At 31.3% G+C, this 22,110-nt stretch overlaps 2 protein-coding genes across 4 annotated transcripts in view; one reads left to right on the top strand and one right to left on the bottom strand.

Annotated features, from left to right (window-relative positions):
• The first annotated feature begins 2,964 nt into the window (after positions 1-2,964).
• LOC118179565 (chymotrypsin inhibitor-like) overlaps positions 2,965-22,110 on the top strand; it is a 98,488-nt gene continuing 79,342 nt past the window's right edge. For 2 of the 3 annotated variants that reach the window (XR_015040706.1, XM_085815170.1), the window contains exon 1: positions 2,965-3,032. Coding sequence is in view for 1 of the 3 variants with exons in the window: in XM_085815170.1 (XP_085671296.1) it covers positions 2,980-3,032 (53 nt within the window). In the remaining 2 variants the exon portion in view is untranslated. Of the gene's footprint in view, positions 3,033-20,887; positions 21,042-22,110 lie in introns of those variants that run through there. The other variant, XR_015040707.1, reaches the window with a different exon arrangement.
• On the bottom strand, positions 7,516-20,925 carry LOC118193441 (sulfotransferase ssu-1-like). Its single transcript, XM_035364533.2, has 2 exons — positions 20,727-20,925; positions 7,516-8,681 (listed from the first exon to the last, which is right to left on the bottom strand). Exon 2 carries the CDS (start codon positions 8,647-8,649, stop codon positions 7,690-7,692), a length of 960 nt encoding a protein of 319 aa, XP_035220424.1. The 5' UTR covers positions 8,650-8,681; positions 20,727-20,925; the 3' UTR covers positions 7,516-7,689.

The following is a 22,110-nucleotide window of genomic DNA, read 5'->3' as shown; positions in this document are numbered from 1 at the left end:
ACGTCTACACATAAATACGCGCATTAATTTTGTGGTGATGAAAAAAAGTAGCAATATTCTCGGCGTAGAACATAAAGTGTTAAATCGGTAATGAGCAGCAAACTTACCAGCCGAGGAAGATTAAATATTCATTTTCATTTCAATTGACATTTGGGCCACAATTCACTTGGCCCTCTAATCGTACCTATTTCCAGAATAGTTGCATTATTGAAAATATTGTGATGGGAAGAAAGCAGCTCGGCAACATCCTAGCGGCAAGCGTTAGAAGCGAAAAAGAGCAGTTATTCAACATTGGAAGCTCATCAAGAGAAGGTTTCGCTTTAAGTTACTTTTTAAGTTGGTGTTGGTGTATTTAATTATGGCAAAGCACACGAGGGCTATCTGCCTAAAGGGAGGGATGCCTTTCGTGGAGGACTTTCTAAGGGAAACTGGCTCGTATACACGTTACACATGGGGAAAACCACGAAAACGCCCATGCAGCCAGCCCGTTCGCGGGATTCGAACCTCAGACCGAACTACCAGTGTTCAGCGTCTTTTACCGCTCGGCCGCTGGTGGGCAGTTACTTTTTAAGAGAAAAGTTTTAGTTCTCAACTTTTGAGTTCAGGTTCCGAATTAACTATGTCATTAGCAATACGCAAACCATGCGACATAGATCGATCTAGAAATGACTAGAAAAATCTAGAAATGATCTAGAAAGTCCAGAAAAGTTATTACACTTTTTAGAATACAGAGAGCAAATACCTAAATTAAAAATGAGAAATTAAGAGGCTAGTGGTATTTTAAGTTATAAAGCTGATTTACAGATATATATTTAATATTATATGTACAGTGGTACCGTAGGTAACGAGAGTAATTCGTTCCAGGATTAGTTCGTTAACCAAAACCGTCAAATGCACATTAATATCGGTAATCAATTTATTCTTTCCGGAACTTTCCCACAACAATAGTGCACGTCAAATATACAGATAAAATTTTTTTCAATGTTATAAGAGTATGATGATAAACTGCGCAAAATAAAAAATGGCGGAGACAGTTCTATATCTCCCGTTCTACTGGGCCGATTGACGAAATTCAACTTGCGTTTTTCATGTCTCGATAGCGCGATATAGGATATGTAGTGTTATATATAACGTTCTAATATAGGTATTTTGAAGTAAAATCGGACTTTTTCTTAAATAACATCCTCCCCCCCCCCCCCACACACATTTCGATTCGTCTACTCAAATAATGGCAAACTGCTAAGTTTTGTAAAAATCTCACGAGTAGTTTTTTAAAAATTACCTCTCAAAATTTTAGCTCCTCAATGTTAATTGAATTTGGTATATATTTACTAATCTCTCTTTTTTTAAGACACAATAACACGCCGAATAAATACTAATTCAGAAGTCAAACAACGAAAATCAGCGTTATATTTACAAAAATTTCACAGAAATTTCTGTGAAAATTTTGTAAATATAACGCTGATTTTTGTTGTTTGACTTCTGAATTAGTACTCTCTTTTTTTATTAAACTTAATTGATTCTTCCTTTCACATTTCGAAATTCAGGTTCATTCCAAATAAAATTTCTATTTTTAAATAATTTTTATAAATTTTTCGAAAACAATTTTGAATAATAACCTGTAAAATTTTTACCATCAATCTTAAATTAGATGTATTTCTAAGCATACCTGCAAAAAAATTGGGAGTTTTTTTATTCAAAATTTCCGTATACGTGAATTTATATATTGGCGCGATTTGAAATTTTGCATATTTGTTGAAAGCAATAAAAGATCAAATGTGGTTTAGGCACTCTATTAAAATTATTTGAAAGTAGGAACGATGTGACTTCTTTTCCGTCGTTTACAATGAAAAAAAGGAAAGGAAAATAAGTTGCTATAAATTAAGAAGTTCGCTAAATGGATTATTCTTGGCGCAAATAAAAAAAAAAAAAAAAAAAAAAAAAAATACGCCAACATAAGTTTTTGAATTTCTCCATAAATTTCGCACCAGATTTTACAAAATTTTAACATTTAGGCATAATTTGAGTCGTAGAATCGAAATATTGTCTTGTCCCCCCTCTTTTTATAATGTTTCTGAAAAACTGCATGGACTTTTCATCAAGTAGATCTACACTTTGGATAACCTCAGATTTGTACCGATTCCATTTGGTACCAGTATATGAATGAAATAAATACCGTATTTACATAAAGAGAATATACGCCATTTAATACAAAATTTGAGTAATATATATATGACGTAGGTATGAATATTTTGTAAAATGTGAATGCGATTTTCTCAAACACTATCAGCTGCCATCCCTATAATCGAGTGTTTTCCTCATGTTTCATTCAAATCTCTCACTAATCGACGATGCATCATACACCACAGCCTGCGTCGTTACCCAAAACATTTTTTGCTCACAGCAAGTCGTCGTTAACCAAGTACATTGATAACTATATATTTGTCAATATTATCTGATTTTAACCTTTGTCAATATTCAGTTTAGATGCTAATATAAGGTTAAAAGAATAGGATATTAAAAATCTTCGTGAAAATAACAAGCTAAGCACAGTCTACCTTTTATGAAATAAAATAATATCTTCCTATCGGGTAAAATGCAAGGTCCACATGATGAATAAAAATATATCTGAAGAGCTCTGTAATGAAACTCTCCTATAAGTTCTGTGTAAGATTTAGGAATTTCAGAAAAAGTGATAAAATGGGAAAAAGTGCCGTAGCGTTTGATTAGAAAATGTAAAGCTCATAATAATGTGGGCGAAAATGTGTTAAATGTTTATAAAGAGCGTATGCCAAAGATAGGTGGAGTAAAACAAAGATTTGCAGTAGCAACTGCACTGATTTTTGGCAAGAGTACAAAGGTGACTGTAAATTATCTTCTGTTTTTATGGCAGAAAGTATGTAGTTTAGTAAAAGTAAGCTAAAATAGACAGAACCAATCCTGCGAAATTTTTGGAAGTAAATCATGTAGTCTGAATATATGCATATTTCATTCATTACTGATTTTACATACTTGACATATTTAGATTTTAGGTAAGTATGCATATATATGTCAGTCGCTGCCAAGATCAATTAAAATTATCTTAATAAAAAATTTTAAATTTTTATCAGTCAAAGAAAATCGAGTCTTATTCAAACGCTTGATGCCCAAATATATATGAATACTGCATTTTAGTTGTCAGTCTCTCTTTAGCTATTTTGGCGAAAATTCATCAGTGCAAGATAAAATTTTCAAATGAATTATTGAAATATTTCTTCATAATGTGCTGCATTACAGCAATTTTTGAGATAAACATCATAATTTCTATTATTGTTTAAAAATTTTACATAAAGAATGGTGCAAGAATTGTTTATTCCTTGTGACCTTGTTACTGTAAACTGAATCTCATGAATCAATCTGAATTTCAGATTCCTGTTTCAGAATTAGCATTATAAAGCTTCTACTGAATTTATTTAGATAGGAAAGAACGCGGATAATAACAAAATATACTAGTATTAAGTATATGTAGACACTATGCACAAAGCGAGGAAGTAGATATTGCGTTTGAATTTTGTCATAAATGAAATGAATATATAAATTATATATAACTATAAATATATATTTATTATGAATGAATATATCTATTACTATAAATGAAATTATGTTACGAAACAAAAATTTTAAATGATAATAAAGGAAAATAAAGAGTACAGATAAATAACTCACAGCTAAAATATATTTCGAGATTATGTATCACAAACTTTAGATCAATCTTAATTAGCTTCTCTATTTTTAAGACAAATTATTCTGACAGGCACATGAATATTTATAAGCCCAAAAGTGATGTTAGTCCCGAATGGGATATTAGTCCCGAAACGGCATTTTACATCGAATCACTATAAACGACGTATCACTTTCAAATTGTTGCCACCAACCGCCCTGTATTATATTTTAAAAAATTAAACAATGAAGTATCTGCAAGAATTATGGTATTTCTCGCATTGGTAGGGGGAAAAAAAAAAGGTACCTAGAGCCGTCAAATTTTGACAGCAGACTGGTTGGTAGACTGCGAGAGCGTAAAGAACCTCAACATACCTTTTTGGGGGCCTAATTACCAAATAGACCGGTAGGGTCTGCCATATACCGATAGGAGTATATTAAGAGTCTCCCGGATCATCTTGTAATTCCCCATGATACCATATTTTATTCATAAAAGTAAGGACAGTCAGCATCGATAGCCCAAAACGAATGCCGTGTCTACAGTCACGGCTACTTTAACTGAGTATTGAGTTCTTGATAATATTGCTTACTTATAGGTTCGTAATACATTTAATGCACACATAACTGATGATAGCTTGATAAAATTTATTTTACCAAAAGAAACACCTAACAGTTTTGGAACTTTCCACAAAAATAGTCGTACAATTCTTCACAGTATCACAGAGTAGAATCAGTAGTTATACTTCAAACTATTAAGAACGTTAGACACAGTACAACGTAAAGCGCATCTAAGGAGGAAGCTCACATAGAGATATCTCAATACTTCGAACTTATGCTGAACTAAACAGCTAACAGCAACTGAGAAACTGATGCTCTCTCCAGTCTTATATAGTTTCCTACCGGCCACCGAGATATTTCGAGGGCTTTCTGCTTCTCGAAATTTCTGAAAGGTATACGAGGACCGGATATAAGGTTACAGTTGTATATGAAATCAATTAGAGTTATTCAATTACAATACCTGTAACGGTAATCCAAGGACCGAGCGAAAATGTTGCCAAATGATCGTCAAGTTTGGCGATTTCTGTCCCAATGTGGCGACAAAAAGTAGTCGCCAAAAACCTGTGCCATCTTTCCAGTATCTCGCCAAATTAGAGAGATATTTAATTAATATTAAATAGACCTGCACCCTGCATTCTTATTTTTCCGGCAGAGCATCGTTTCTTTACTTTTCTTGTTACGTTAGACAGAAAAATACAAAAATTTCACATAGAATTACATTAAAACCATCTGTCTATTGTCGAAATTCGTGACAATAATTTCTTTCTGAAGATTTAAGAAGAAACATTTTTATACGAAGTTGGGTAGTGCTGAATCGAATTAAGCAGAGTTTATTGTTTTATGAATCATAATAATGCTAATCATTGAGTTATCATTAATATACTTTGCAAAGTGTCTAATATAATCATATACACAATTGAGGGTATGCTAAAAATTTGTTACATAAAATTATTTGAATTTTTTCCTTCTTTTCGATTTGTTTTTCGAAGATGTTTTTAGAGACAAAAGTGTCATTCATTTTAAATTTCAGTTATAAATCATTAATTATATTCTAAGAGTTTTAATTCCTTAATCAAACCGTGAATGAGAATCGTCGGAAGCTTTGCCAATAATTTCAATGGATTAACAAAAAATCCTGCTTATCCTCTAATCTATCAAATAAGAAGTGCTTCAGTTATCATACAATGCATTAAACTGAGGTTACATATTTTTTGATGCCTATTTAAAAGTCTCAAATTTAAATACAAATGTCTTTAGAAAACTTTCAGAGGAACCGATAATATGATTTTAAAAATATGACTGCAGTATATTAATGGAGCTCAGGTATTAAAATATGATAGAAAAATTTGTTTATATCTAACGATGATGAAACTTTGAATGATGATTAAAGTCTGTTATGAAACATTTACTTAACAGAAAGTCGTAAAACTCTTTTTTGAAAGGAACTCGAGTAATCTAACATTAGTAAACGCAATATTTTTTGTGTGTTCTTCCGTATATTTTTTTAACAGCGATATAGGCAACTTTAATATCGCTGTATACATTCTGAATAAAATTTGGCACTTTACAAGTTTAAAGTGTTGAAGAAAAACTCTAAAAACCGTAACTTCTGATACCTTACGAAAGGTATTTACTAGGTTTCGAGAACTGTGATGTAATACTTGTGGTATGACGAAACCTTGTGAAATAATTTCATTATCCTTCGGAAGCATAAAAAGTAAAGCACACTCAGCGGGTGTTAATATTCAATTTTAAAGAAGTTGTTAAATAGTCCAATATATGTACTATCTGTTAATATTGAAAATATGAAACATAGTTCGGAGACTAAGTTTTTGCAAAAGTGTTACGCAAACAAGTATCCATGAACGTATGGCTGCAATTTATGCTGTTACAACACCTTTCTATGACTACGTCAGAAAATGGATTGTCATGTTAAAAACAGCAAACAGCATTACTCGTAGATGTCCTCAGACCAAGCTAGATGGTGGATGTGATTCCTTGAGAAAGACTGCTAGAGTAATCGGCATTAGTATTGGTTAAGTGGGAAAATTCTGCATGAAAAACTGGGAAGCCAAAGGTTTGCTCCTGTTGGAAACTCAAAATATTGAAATTGGGGATAAATAAATCTTCGGCGCAAATATTCTTGAGAACTACTGTTCATGATAAACTATTAAAATTTTTTATTCACTGCTAGTGTGTGTGTGATTATGGCAAAGCCTCGAGGGCTATCTGCCTGAGGGGAAGGATGCCTTCGTGGAGGACTTTCTAAGGGAAACTGGCTCGTATACACGTTACACATGGGAAAAACCACGAAAACGCCCATGCAGCCAGCCCGTTCGCGGGATTCGAACCTCGGACCGAACTACCAGTGTTCAGCAACTTTACCTCTCGGCCGCTGGTGGGCCCATTCACTGCTAGTGATAGATGACGAAATATAATTTCACCAGCGTTACCCAGGAAAAGAAACAAGAGAGCGTGGTATGGAAACACAAATGATTTTCTCGATCTCGATTTTAGAATCCAAAAATTTGCCGGGAAGATTTAGGGAATGAATTCTGAAGGGAATGGGATCTCTGCTTATTAATTCATATACACTTAATACTAGGTTAATAATTATACTAACATGATAACTGAATTCCAATAAAGCATAAAAGTAAAACGTTGTCGCAAACTCAGAAGAAAAGTGTTTTTTACACGACAACGCTTTATCTTAAAAGTTCAAATTTCTCGAACTGCTATTCAGAAAGCTTCATCATTTCGCTTCCTTCTTACCCAGTGCATTCAACATGTCTAGCCCTAGTTGACTTTGTTGTTTTTATTACAGAACTGAAGCAGCATTTGTGTTATTCACGTTACGGACACAAATTAATTTGAAGTATTCTTTTCAGGAAGGTCATGACAAAACAATTTCCCCCTACTAGTGTCGGATGCTTAACGGATGGCTGTGTTCAGTGCTTTAAATTGAACTATGTATGAAACTGAAGAGGAACTACGTAAAAAAAACTGAGTAGGCAATTTTAAACATCTATCTTGTAAAAAAATGTTGGGCTTAAAACTCATTTAACGTTTCCCGTCTAACTCATTTTTGTTCTTTACAAATTTGTTTTCTGCAATGAAAGTTTGTAATAATCACTGGTTATCTGATTACTACCTATCAGGTAAAAATAAAAATCTAAAATTTTGTAGATCGGTATCTTCGGTGTTTCTTATAAATAAAAATGCTACAAATTATGATTAAAAATTTGACTTGTGAGGAAAGATCGCTAAAAATAGTTTTATTAAATACATCACGCTTATTATATTTGCATCGTTTCTCGAAATTTACTTGCTGTTGAAACCTGTGCAAAGCATCTCTTGATAAAGAGTTTATAATTTTATTTCGTATCAGTTACGATGGTCTTTAAACATAGAATTAAAAAGAAATGATCAATTCTATTCTTTCCATAAATCCATAACATCACTACCACTAGTTTTTTCTGTAATTCTTTTCTTTAATTTTTGCTCTTGTGCTGGTTTCAGTCTAGTTTCCCATTCAAATAGGCTGCTTCTTCTCATCAAATCACGAACATTAATTGGTAGTCTTTTTTGCCCATAATGAGAATCAACTGCACTCTCCGCCCAAGAAATCAGCCCAGCTGGTAGCTTTGCGTCGGATAGTTCCTGAGGTGTTATTTTCAGAGCATCTTTCCAGAGTGCAAATGTATCCTGTCTCATAAAGTTAAAGCTACTGTAATGTAATATGTTTTCTAAAATACTGGAATTCTCTTTCAGTAATTTAGCATATTTTGTTCCCAGAAAGTTGGCAATTTGTAATACTGCTCCCTTGGTATCATCTTTTAATTGTTCATAAGTAATGAAAAATATGTTTTCATCATTTTTATGCTCATACCATGAGAGTAAATGATCGAAATAGTCATTGTAATCTGTTTCTCCTCGAATAAAAATTTTAAAAAAGTCATCAAAAGACCCATCAGTAAAACCATAAGCTGGAAACATTTTAGTATGATGGTAAAGTGAAATACAACAGTCTTTTGGATGTCTTGCAACATAGATATATTTCGCGTGTTTAGCATATGGGATCATATCAAATGGCAAATGGGAACGGATTGGGGATGGTCGAGGCATTTTTTCAACTACTTCAGCTCCTAACATCTCTAAATAAGGTGTGCAGGAGAAATATTCCTCTGCAGTTTCTGGCTGTTGACCTTCGTGAAGAATTAGCAATACAATCTGCATCATCCATGTAGTTCCACATTTTGGATACGTTACAACGAAGACATCGTATGGTCGAGGTTGATAGTTTAGCGCAGATCGAATTGCATTTGGTTCGAATCCTTCTGCAAAACGGATTCCTTCAACTGTTATGTAACGCGGGATGGACTTTGAAGACATCGTCCAGAAATATAAATTAATACATCGGATACCTAAAATGATAAAGAAGTATTAAAATTACATAGTTAATATTACTGCTTTCTGGTATCATAATATTTCAAGAAAATATTCAAAAGTTTTTATAAGATTTAGCAGGCATTTAATAGAAAAGTCAAATTCTACAAAAACTGTTGCAGTGCTCAAAATATAACTGCACCAGTCGTACTATCTATATAACTCTTTCTTTCCCCCCTCGGAAAGGGACATGAGTTTTTTTCCCCCTTAATAAAAGGAACTTTTTTTCTGATTTCTCCTTAATTAGGATTCCCCTTAATTTCTTTTTGCATATTTTTTTTAAAATTATTCATTCAAGCAAACAATCTAATCATTTATATTTTATGTATATTAAGTCAATATCTATGCACTTCTCTTGATCATATATGATAAATATGTGTTTAGAGTGCGGGGGGAGATCTTTTTCTTCAGTAATCCACTTTTAAAAATAACTATATCTTCAAGAAATTACTTAAATAAAAAATAAGGAAGGCTATGTGTTTCGAGAGGTGTACCTTCGTTGACTAATATTTATGTTAAATGTGAGTAAATTGCGAAAATTCTCATATTGGTTGCCCTATCCGGAAAAGATTTCTAAAGAAATAAGAATATTTACTTAAGATATACATGAAAATCAAGCATAAAATTAATAAAAATAGTATGTTTTTGAAGGAAATCATCTTTTTTAATGGAGCAAAGGAAATAACAGCATGCAAAGCAATGAATACTAAAGTTTATCTCGAATAAACTTATGCTCTCCTTTGGAAAATATGAAATTTTGACTTTTACAAACGTTACAATGACTTTCAAGCTGCAAACAGAAATGTTAAAGAAAAGGTAGTGATTCATTTTTCATACTATAATAAACAAATTCAGAGCAAATAGGTCATTTGCTATCATATTTTTGAATTCTTGGTACTATTCCGTTTTGAGGACCGTAAAAAAATTGCAGCGAAAATGTATGTGCAAAAGCGCCAAATCTAGCAAACGCGCCCATTTAACAGCGCGACAAATCTAGCTGATTTCAGATTGCGTAAGTTTATATAAGTTTATTTAGTTCTATATTTTTTAAGACGCCATTGAAATACTAGTTTAATTTTTAAATCCTTTTTTGATATCCTATGGATTTAACAATTTGGGAATTGCCCATGAAGAAAAGTCTGCAAAGAATTTTGGGTAAAGTGCAGAATCACACACTGCTTGACGCGTTTTTAAGAATTGCAGATACTCCGGTATCCATGTACACATCGACCTATTTTCACTTTAAAAAAAATCCTAAAATTTCAAAAAAAAAAAAAAAAAAAAAAAAAGGCACTGCGCACACCCTTGACTTCATCTGTGTACACATCGATCTATTTTCACTTAAAAAGTAAAAGAAAATGGACAAAAAACCAATTGTTTTTACTCTTGTAAAAAGCGGCAAACAAATAAATGGGCGATTCTGCACTTTACCGAGAATTTTTTCATAGAAAAGGCATCATTCATTATAAAATTATGTTTGAACAACCAACGAGATGAAATTGTGCTTTAACTCGGTAGCGAAATAGGATGCAGGCATCCATTCAGTTATGTTTAGCAATTTTTATATAAATTATAATAATGATATGGAATAGTTATTTGCTCTTATGCTTCCATTCAGTCATGTTTAGCCTTTTTTATATAAATTGTAATAATAAAAAAGTATTATATGAAATTAAATTTTCATCTAAATTAAAACATCAATCTTAGATGATAGTTATTTACTATTATACCTCCTTTCTTGCGTTAGGGTTGCCGCAATTATTTTTGGCAACACTGGCATCAAAACCGAATAGTACCAAATTCTATTACTATTCGGTCCTCAAAACCGAATAGTAGCAAATTCTTTTATAAATGCCCTTTTTCTGGATATAAATATTTAAGAAAAAATGGTCAGTCTATAAAACGCCATCTAATGGTTACAAAGGGTGATATAAGGAGACCTAGAAATCTTATAATGTAGGCTAGTGATTTTAAACTGGCAGCCAGTGAAAAAATTTCAGTTACGTACTTTTTGATATATGGTGTTGCAAAAATTTCAAGATTTTTGTTATTTTAAGTCCGAGTTAACTTTATTTTCATTACCATTAAAAACGAACATCAGTAACGAGCAGAATTTCTATTAATTGGAGTTAATTAATTTACAGAGTGATATACATCTAATTCAGAGATTTGAAGGTACAGATTTTATTAACTTTTATTCGTACTCGTCAGAAAATGATTAAGCTCAATTACAAATTTTAGTTCCAAGAATACTCGCTTTGTATGGGAATAGTTCCCCACAGTTGAAAGTTAATAAGAAACGATTTTGATTGACCACTCAACATCTGCAATCTGTGATGAAGATAATTTCTTTCAAAGTCTACAAACTTTATCATCAAGTATCGAAGAATATAATAAATGAAGAAGATTATAATTATTTACAATACTAGCACATGTATTTTTATTTATGCATCGAAAAAAAATTAATAAATAAGGGAAAGAGACTAGGCTGTCATTATTTATTTTTAAATTTTGTTTCACTTGGAAAATTTTCATAATTTGTTTACTTTTAGTTTAAAAAAAAAGTAGGTTGTTTAATGATAAATATATTAGAATCATTTGAAATAAATTTCAGTCTTAAAATTTAAAATTCAGTTTTCAGTATACTGTGTAATTACTATGAATGTTTAGCAGGTACAAACTTTAATTTCAGATAGAATTTTTTTTTTTTTTTTTCCTTTTCGATATTGATATTATTATTTTTTTTTTCATTTATGCTTTAATAAAATTTAGTAAGCGAATACATTAAAAGTTATTTAAAATATTTTTATTTTGTTAATAAAATTGTTCATTTTGTTAAAAAAATTGTGGCTCATCAGCTGTTTTAAGATCTGTATACGTTCCGCATGCAATCTGACACTACTGAGAAAGGCAAGAATCTCTAATTGGGAAGAAATTATAAACTTAAAGAAAACGATGAAATGAGCATGCTCCTCTGAAGGGAAAAGGTGAGGTGTGAAGGATAAGGGAGCTTACGTACTGCATGCATCGTCCAGTTGCATTGGATTGCATGCTTACCTATTACACTGCATACATTGTTATTCTGATTCTTCGCGAGACGAGCGCTTTTAAGTCGTTTAAAGGCCCGTTTCCACTGCTGCGTATGCGTTGCAGTGCGTATGCGTTTCTCCAATCAGTGAGCGAATTCACTTTGATTGACATCTGCAATCCGGTCGGTGTGCGGTGACGGATGACATACGGATGGAGTTCAACAATGTTCAACTTCTATCCGTATGTCTGCGGTTGCGTTGGGGTCACGTGGTGAAAAAAGAGCAATGATGTGTAGTCACTAAAAATTAATGGCGGCAGAAGAGCGATGAACGCTCGCTTAGAAGAACGTTTTGTAAAAAATACTTATTTCTGAATTAACATTATAGCGAGAAATCTGCGTGCTGAAAAAGATAGCAATCAGCTGAATTTAGTTAAAAAAGATAAGAAAAACAAAATAACTGCAACTACAATACTTGTTCAAGAAATTCAGTTCAAGAAAATCAGCAGCAAAAATTATAATTCCAAGTCCATGAAATAGCAAAATTTGTTCTGATAATCATTTTTTAGTTCTGCATACTCATTTAGCTTTAATAAAAATGAATGCCTGACTATATCAAACTGCTATAGCAAATTAGATATGATTAAAAGATTTGCTATTTTTTTCTTTTGAAACAGGTAAAAACTAAGAACGTTAATTATAAATTAAATTTGATAGCCTTTTAAATACTCCAGTTCATTAAAGAGTGTGTTAATTTTGTATTTCCCTTTATAAATATATCTTTTTGGATAACATATATTTGTAAGCACATGAAATATATTTTTAGCAGCCCGTTTAACTTCAATCGGAACGCCACTTTAAAAGAGAATGATTTTTCCAAAAAATGTACTAGAAGCTGAAGAACAAACTCTGGTGAATTTTTCAGACAATAGCACACTGAAATAGGACCAAAAAACTTAAGTTTTAAGAATTGATTTACTTGATGATGTATATAACCCAAAATATGCATGCGACTCACGTGTAATCCTAGCTTAGTGGTAAAGCTGATGGTAACGATGTCCACGTTTTGGAGTCGTGAGTTCGAATCCCATACGCTTTTTGCACCATGTCTGCAACTTTCTTACCTTTTTATTCCAATTTGATCTATATTCGTGTTTTATAATTTATTTCTATTATTATATGCATTAAATATATTGTTTTATTTATGCTCTTATTTATTTAAATTTTTCCCGCAAAAAAGTTTGAAAATTATATAATACTAATTTAAAGCATATCCTGTACATATATATTTGAATTTAACAAACATTCTCTATTCGTAAAAAAGCAAATTTAAAGTTAATTAAATTTAAATGAAATGTAATGCAAACAAAGAAATGATTAATTATTGCTGTGCAAGTATCAAAATCCATGAATAAATATATAATTCCAAAAATTTATTAATCCTTAAAAAATTTATAAAAATGCATAAGTGAATAATGGGATAGATTATTAATCCTAAAAAAATTATAAAAATGCATAAGTGAATAATAGGATAGATTATTAATCCTAAAAAAATTATAAAAATGCGTAATTGAATAATAGGATAGCTTATTAATCCTAAAAAATTTATAAAAATGCATAAATGAATAATAAGATAAATAAATTTTTGGAATTATATATTTATTCATGGATTTTGATACTTGCACTTGATTTACATATGCTCTCAGAATTTAAATGATATTGTATATTAGTTCGCAGCAATAATTAATCCTTTATTTGTTTGCATTAAATTTCATTTAAATTTAATTAACTTTTAATTTTTACGAATAGAAAATGTTTGTTAAATTCAAATTTCATTCCTTGCAGCAATGGCGCAAGAGAATTATTTAAATTTAATTTATTTTGAAACCCTGCAGATATATATATATATATTTTTTCGTTTCACTTTTATGTGAATGTATATACATGTGCTCAGACTTTGGGATGTTTACGACTCTAAACTTTCATTCCAATTAACATGAGACAGTATTAATGCCCTAAACATTTTTTTAACAAAAAATTACTATAATAATTGCTTTTAAATTCAGTCCTCTCCAGCAGAAGCGCAGGAATTAATTAAATATTTCCATTTTCTTTACCTAATGTGTGTATATATAAAGAGAAAAATCTTATTTTTATAACTTCTTGTATAAAAAGAGATATGAATTAAAAATGTTTAAATTAAAAATTATATTTTATGGATTATGTATAAAATATAACTGCCCATAGTGCATTTTAAAACAAACGAGATTTCTAATAAATTATCCAGCTATGACCCTGAAGTCAGCGGTATACAAGCATAGCAAATTTTGCGTAAATATTGTGAACCTTTCCTTACAGTTGCTCTGTACTTTTAAAGTACCAACTATTTTTTAATCCCTTTAACTTTTTTATTTTATGTTATTTATTTGTTTACTTTTTCACTAACAGTACATTTTAGTTTTAATAATATATATATTATTTCATGATATTTAAGGCTTCTAGAAACACAAAATTTTTTTTAAAATTTATTTCAGCTTCTATGGAATTCGTGATGTTCATAATATGCATTATAACCTTACTTATTCTAAAATTCCATATCAAATCCAAAATAAACAATACTCGCTTAAGCGGGAAAAATTCAGATGTTCAGCGTCGTAACTCGCGAACTGCTTGTTTGGCGCCAAAATATTACAGTGACACCTAGCGGCGAAAATGAAAATATTTTACGGATACGCAGCAGTGGAAATGCTTGTACGGATGCCGTAGGCGTGTCTTCAATTGACGCAACGCGTTCGTACGCAGTAGTGGAAACGAGCCTTAATGATGAAAGATAATAGTGATTGTGCTCTAGTGACGATATAACATTCAGGTTTATTGTGAGAGCTATTTCCAAATTTCCGGAGGCAAGCCTGAGACAAGGATTGCAGAAATGATGCAACGGAACATGAGAACCTTGTGTAATTCATTAGGTCTCCCAGTGATTGGGGAGTCCAGGAAATGTTATTATATGAATGATTTATTATGGTGAGAAATCCGAAGGAAGGCTTGAATATGAAAAATCTGTTGCCTATTATTGAGAACACTTGTAAAGACATTTTATTTTTATAGAAATTATAGCAGCAGCATAAATCTATAAATATTCTTAATGAAAATCTGAAAGCATATGCTAGAAAACTTGGAATGCAAAATACATTCAAGCTCAATTAGGGTAACGATTCTAATTTATATAGCCCTAAATATTCTCTTGTGGTTATTATACAACTGTGCTGAAGTAATAAATCTTTCCATATACAGCGGACTTATATCCTATTGAGCATGTATGGAATGAGTTGGAGAAAAGATTAAGGAAACATGATATTTCTTAGAAAGTTTTTAATAAAAGCTATCCTTACGGACGAATGGAACATGCTTATACGAAAAAATTAGTGTAATGAATGCCGGAGTTCAGAAATGCTTAATTTTAGCCATAGGGTATTAGTAGCAAGCGAAGGTCATCGGTAGGTGGAAGACTCAGGTGCTAAACACACATGGAAACAGGCGCCTGGGCCGAACATAACTTTCTTACCATAACGTAGGGGGATGTCGAGAGAGAATTTTAAAGAAAATTCTTGGTAGGTGGAAGTGATTCACAGGAAAGGGACATATCCACTGCCATCTTGACATCATGTGACAACCAAAATTGACGTAGACATGCTTGAAAAATATCATGCGTGATAATTTTATTTTTTGTGGCAACGGCAATATTTTTTTCAAGGTTTTGTTTTGGAGCAACCACTACCTGAACCACATTTTAGGATGGCAACAATTTTAATTATTTTTCCTTTAGTATTTTAAATTATTTAATCTGTCATTATTTTTATCTGAGCATTTCATTATTCAGTCTGAATGTATTAAGTGATTCTGTTATTTATTTTATTAACTATCACTTTCCCATTAATTTTAAAAAGCTGGGATTCGAACCTGCCACCTCTCACATATTACTAGGCTGAAGGGTTGACACCTTTTGTGCATCCACGACGACGAGTGAACATATTCCATAATAAACGCCATTCATAAAAAACGCCATACACTTTCAAAGAAGCATAATTTTTTTTAGTTAAGACTGTCTACTACAAGGTCTATTTATTTTATGCCACAGACATTTACGCGAATATACTTAGAGGGCTCTCTTTTATTCACCAGAAGGATTTATTTATATTAACTAACAAAGATTTTGTTATTAACTCTTTGGAACACGTTACACAAATTTCTTAGATACTTTTTACACATCCTAATTTAAACCACTAAACGTACGCTAAAACTTGATTTTCGTCATGTTAAAAACACATCACACGAATTCTTAACTCGATGCCACTATCTACCGCAAAGCCTCTTACCATTACTGTAACTAACTTAATACTGCATTCGGCTTTTTTAACTAGGTAAATGGAAAGTAGAATTACTTTTAAATATTCAGAAAAATTTTCAAGCGTATTATTTAAATTCAAGTAATAGCCAGATCTATAATAACTCAAAGTCTGAAAATACATATAGAATTTATGTTCGAGCAATGGAAGTGAAAGCTTGACCCCTTTTGACAATTTGGAATAGGTTTTTCAACTAGCATCGTCATTATTTTTTATGAGTCTCAAAGATTGTTAGCATATTCATTCTAACTTACGCTAAAAGATACGCATTTCGCATTGACATTATTTTTTATGAGTCTCAAAGATTGTTAGCATATTCATTCTAACTTACGCTAAAAGATACGCATTTCGCATTGACATTATTTATAATTTTTTGAGACTACTTGACATTTAATTTATCATATTTAGTAAGTAAAATCCTGCGTAAACATCATACATAACAGGAAATATATCGTAATGAATTCCAGATAATAATCCAATATACTGATTAACTTAATAGCTTTAACACGTTAATTTTCACTTGAGATACGCTCTTCAAATTGACGTTACACAACACTCAGCTCTTACAGCCTTTTTGAGAATATTTAATATTTAATTTATCATCTCTTAGCAAATAAAATTATACATAAACACATTAATAGGACTTAATCTAAAAAAGACCGCACTTTCAAAGAAACATTATTTTAATTAAACACTGGAGCCTTAATTCTTTGAACATATATGGCATTTATCTTGAGCATCATACACAATAAAATACTTGAGATACATTCATTACACAAAATATGAAACACATTTTCTCGTCTTTCTCATATTTTACTAAATTAATTTTTTCTTACTTTATATTTTTTGTTTTCTTCAAATATAAATTTTATTTTTACATTTGTTATCTTTTCACGTTTAAATTTTTACAAAAGTTTTTTTTTTTCAAAGTTTTTTTCTTTTCACTTTTTTACTTTAGAAAGAATTTTTTTTTTACGTTTATCTTTTTGCATTTTACAAAAGTAATATTTATTTTTACAAGTTTATTTTTTTTTTTCCTTTTCTCTGTTTTCCTTTAGAAAGTTTTTTACATTCGATATTTTTATTTTACAAAAAATATTTTTTTTTAGTTTAATTTTTCTTTTTATTTTGTTAAGAGAATACAAACATTTATTAATACAGAAGAGCAACATACTAAAATAAAATTAAGCAAAACAACAACCTTTTGTTCAGCTTAGGTTTTAGTTGAAATTCTATCGGAGACCAGTTTGCTACCTCTTTTTATTAAAATACCAATTGCGATAGTTATCAATACCAGTTTACTACCATATCAGTTGCTTTCATCCAGATCAGTTTTTATTACCAGTTTATTGCCGTACTAGTTACTACAAACACAAGGTTTTTGTTTTGCCTAATTTTAAGATTTATTAGTTACTCAGTTTTTACTTCGAATTCATTTGTGATAATATATAGTAATATCGCAGGATATCCTAAATAGAATAAAATGAAAACGAAGAAAAGTTTAGTACTATTTTGAATACCTTTCTTACATATGTTGGCATTAAATATTTTTGTTGGAAGATCACCTTTGTTTAGAGTAGGAAAGCTAACGAGACAAAGCAATGGCATAGGGATTGTAGTTAATATAAAGTAGGTATATGATTTCCCTGCTTTTTGTTTAAACACTTGCATGTAGAATTTTTTTCTCTTTTTTTTTTTTTTTTTTGAATTTTTTTCCCTCTTAGTTTCGTTTTTATGTCTTTTGGCACATTTTTTTTCAACACTTATCACCTGAGGAGGAGGGTGTTTTCCCCTATTCCCCCCACTGTCATCCTAATTTCAGACCCACATATGTGATGGACGGAATAAACATATGATCTAAATTTCATTCAATTATCATTAAAAATAATTTAGTGGATTTAGAAAATTCACTTTCTATATATATATATATACATACCTCTCTTTCTCCCTATAGTGTGTTTAAGAAAGTACTATTAAGAATGTATTAATTCAGAAGTCAAACAACAAAAATCAGCGTTATATTTACAAAATTTTTCACAGGACTAGTTTCGATGGTTTTACCGAACCACCATCCTCAGCTGCAAAACCGCAAATGGTAAATATAACGCTGATTTTTGTTGTTTGACTTCTGAATTAGTATTTATTCGGCGTGTTATTGTGTCTTAAGAATGTATTGTTAGATATCGCCCAAACGATTATTATGCACCATGTTACGGAATATAGGGCTTCGGAAACATCTTTTTTAATACTTTGTGAATTAAATTAATTAAAAAAGGGTGCACTTACGTAATATATGGCATCAGAAACATCTTTTAATGAAAGTTATTTACATTAATTAAAAAATAGTGCAGGTATTCTAGGTAAAAAGCTATGAGACTCAGCAAAAATTAATAATTATACTTAGTGGTTGAAAAAAATATTCTAAGTTAACAAATTTTTATATTCCAAATTGGGAAAAAGGCGATAAAGTTTCACTTCCATGGCTGAATATTATTTCCATGTGTATTATATAGACTTTGAGTTAATGGTGCAGGTATTCTAGGTTTGGTTTATTTAATTATGGCAAAGTACACTAGGGCTATCTGCCTAAGGAGAGGGATGCCTTCGTGGAAAAGTTTCTAAGGGAAACTGTCTCGTATACACGTTACACATGGGGAAAACCACGAAAACGCAGCCAGGCCGTTCGCGGGATTCGATCCTCGGACCGAACTACCAGTGTTCAGCGACTTTACCGCTCGCCGCCGGTGGGCCGCAGGTATTCTAGATGAAAAGTATTGTGAATGGGGAGGGCAATTTTTTTCTAAATTTTAACTATTTTCTTTTTCAGAGATATCTGGAATCACTTCTTAAATGATGGAGCCAGAACAAACAATTACATTGAAAAGTATTTGTTCCCATTTAAACGCACTTTCTTTGTTTCAGCTTCTAAAGTACAACTAATCAAAAAAGGAATCAGTCACTCGGATGCTAAGCTGCGGCAATAAATCATGGAGATTCTACTTAAAATACAGAGACTTAAATGGACAAAATAAAATTTTGAAAGAATTTTTTTTTAGACAGGGAAAGTTTTATTAGAAAATTAGATCGATGTTGTGAGCTATTGCATTCAGAAGTTTGAGTGTTAAAATGTTAAATGAAAATAAAGTTTTTTCCCCTTTTTTTAAAGTTATATGTCATAGCTTTGCGTATGCAGTATTCAAACTTTACTTTCTTTTGTATATAGATGAAAAATATAATTTTTAGCATAAATATTTTAATACTTTGAACATAACAGGTTTAATCTTGATTTAGACAGTTACTTGTATTTCCCTAGTATGTGCAATTCTAGATCATAAGCAATAAAAAGAGGCTGGTTAATTCCTTACGATAATAGTTAAATAATTGTGGTAACAAAATTAGTTTCACAAGTTAAACTTCCACTAAATTCTTTTACCAAAATGAAAATTTTTTATCTACGAAATAAAAAATATTTGAATGAAATTTCAAGTTTCTCTTACTAAGTAATTATTACAAAAAATATAAATAATAAAAGCAATAAGCAAAGAAAAAATTCAAACAAATTTATATTTATTTTCTATCTGTAATCTAAAGTTTAGTTCTGCAAGATACTTCTGTTAATTATGCTTTTTAATTCAAACATGCTGGCAGTTAAATATATTAATACTTCAGATTGACGTTTATTTCGAATACTTTTAATATGTTTAATTAATCATGAATTAACGTACTTTAATTCAAACTAAAAATAAACGAATTATGAAAAATTTTATAAGTTTCCAGAGAAAACTATCCAAATGTGGCAAAACTTAATATTGAGAACCTAGCCACTTTCTCTTTAATAAAAATTTCTTCGACACGTAAATTAAAATACATATATTTGTATGTGAATAATTATTTCTGTTTTGAATAGTTATTTCTCTCTTATTTGTTTTAAGAAAAGAGTTAAAAAAACCACCTCTTTTCGTATAAACTCATAACTTGTTTGTATAATGTTCGTACACTGGAGAAAATTTACTAGAAATTATCTTCATGAAAGAGTGTTTATGTTCATAGGTCAAGCGGGTTCTTTTCTTATTAATTTTCATCTGTGAAAAAAGAACCTGTTGACATAATTCATATTACTTAACAAAGCGATTATTCTTATGGAAAATTTCGTAACTAAGCTTATTTATTTTTTGACATGTACGAATGAAAGGTAATCAAACCTGTACCTTAAAATCTTTGAACGATATTTATATCACATTATAAATTAATTTACTCAATTGACAGATTTTTCTGGCACATAATTTACTTTTGTTTTCAATCGTAATGAAAATAACGTAAATTCGGACTTCGAATATTTAAAATCTTGAAATCTTTGCAACACCGTAAGTGCAACAAATGTATAATTCAAATGTATTTTCAGGCCGTATAAAACTGCTTTGGTGTCGCCAGTTTGAGAACACTGCCCTAAATGACGTATATGATCTTTAGAAACTTTAATTTACTTTAAAGGTTACAGTTTACTAATCCTTGCATTTACAATAGGTAAAATATAGATCTTTTATATTGTTAAAAATGTGAGCCCGAATCAAATAAAGAATTTAAGTTACCTTTTGTGATGAATTCAGATTCGCTGGGATGGATGGAATCACAGGAACTACCTCAGATCGAAACTAATGACGCGGTAGAAACGAAAATCGGATCCTGCGACGGCAAACGATCTGCATTCTCGGCTAAGCACTACTTCATAGCTAATAATAGGAGAAAGACTGGTTTCCTCTCCTTCCGAAAATACCGAATGAGAATATTTTGCGAGTGAAATTTCGGTCTAGGTTATGACTTCATCCATCGCTAGCAATTTTCCCTCGTGATGCCCCGTTCTGGATGAGAGAAGAATGTGCTTTTGTTTACACCTATCTGCATAGGTGAGAAAGATTTTCGAATGGGGTTAAAGCCCTTTTCAGTTACTTTTCATCTCCTTTCAGTGAATATAAATAATTTCTGTCTACTTAATTGAAACATATATATTATTTATTTCAGTAAATATAAATAATATAAATGTTCCAATTAAGGTAGACGGAAATTGGATTGAATAATGTATATTTCAGTAAAAAAAAAAATATATCGTTGCATGCGTACGGGTTTCGTAATGGACTGAATGCATCCAGAACCGATGACAGTTCGATCAAATTTATTTTCCCAAAGGAAACACTTCCCAGTTCTGAAAATTTCGGAATTAGTAGTTACTTCTTCACTACGGAATAGTACAGTTCAGTACAATTAGTAGTTACTTCTTCAGACTACTAAGAACGTTAAACGCAACGCAATGCAAAGCACATCTAAAAGGCGAAGTTTGCTCGGAGATCTCAATACTCCGAAGTCAGAACTAAAACCGAAAGGTACATTCGTCTTTGCCGGCATTTAGCTAGAAATATTTCTTGCTTTTTCCGGCACCTCAGATAATCCCAGGGTAGGGTCACCGCAAGTACCAAACCTCAGGGAAATTTTCCGGTTAGAAAGTCCTCTAAATAACTAAGTAAATTAGAGATCCTAATCTCAGTAACGTAAAGATTGAAGTGGGAGGAAGCTAGTGCAGAGAATAGCCACACGTGACTAGAAAAAACAAATGGGGTATTGCATGGACACCAGGCGTAGTGTGGCTAATCAGAAGTGTAAACGTCCGGATATGCAAGTAATAATTTCGGACCTTGGATACCGAAAGGTGATGCTCTCTCCGGTCTTGTACAGTTTTCCGTATATATATATGTGTGTGTAAGATATAGCAAAATACAATAGCTGCTTTAAAAATAATTTGTGACCTCAAAATTAACGATTCTAGATTTGGCGCTCTCCTCTTAATTCATCCGTTCTCCCGGATTCGAGATGTTTCTATGTTACGTGACGTTTTAATGCAGATACCTCTTGTCCAACCAAATTAATTGTAAACCAAATCTTTCTGTAACTCGAACTGAAAATATTGACTCCCTCGCTTCT

The sequence above is a fragment of the Stegodyphus dumicola genome, chromosome 4, assembly GCF_044657685.1.
Source record: "Stegodyphus dumicola isolate Sdum_Otavi_A_Nest chromosome 4, ASM4465768v1".
Taxonomy (NCBI): domain Eukaryota; kingdom Metazoa; phylum Arthropoda; class Arachnida; order Araneae; family Eresidae; genus Stegodyphus; species Stegodyphus dumicola.
This window is presented reverse-complemented; position numbering and strand designations above follow the sequence as displayed.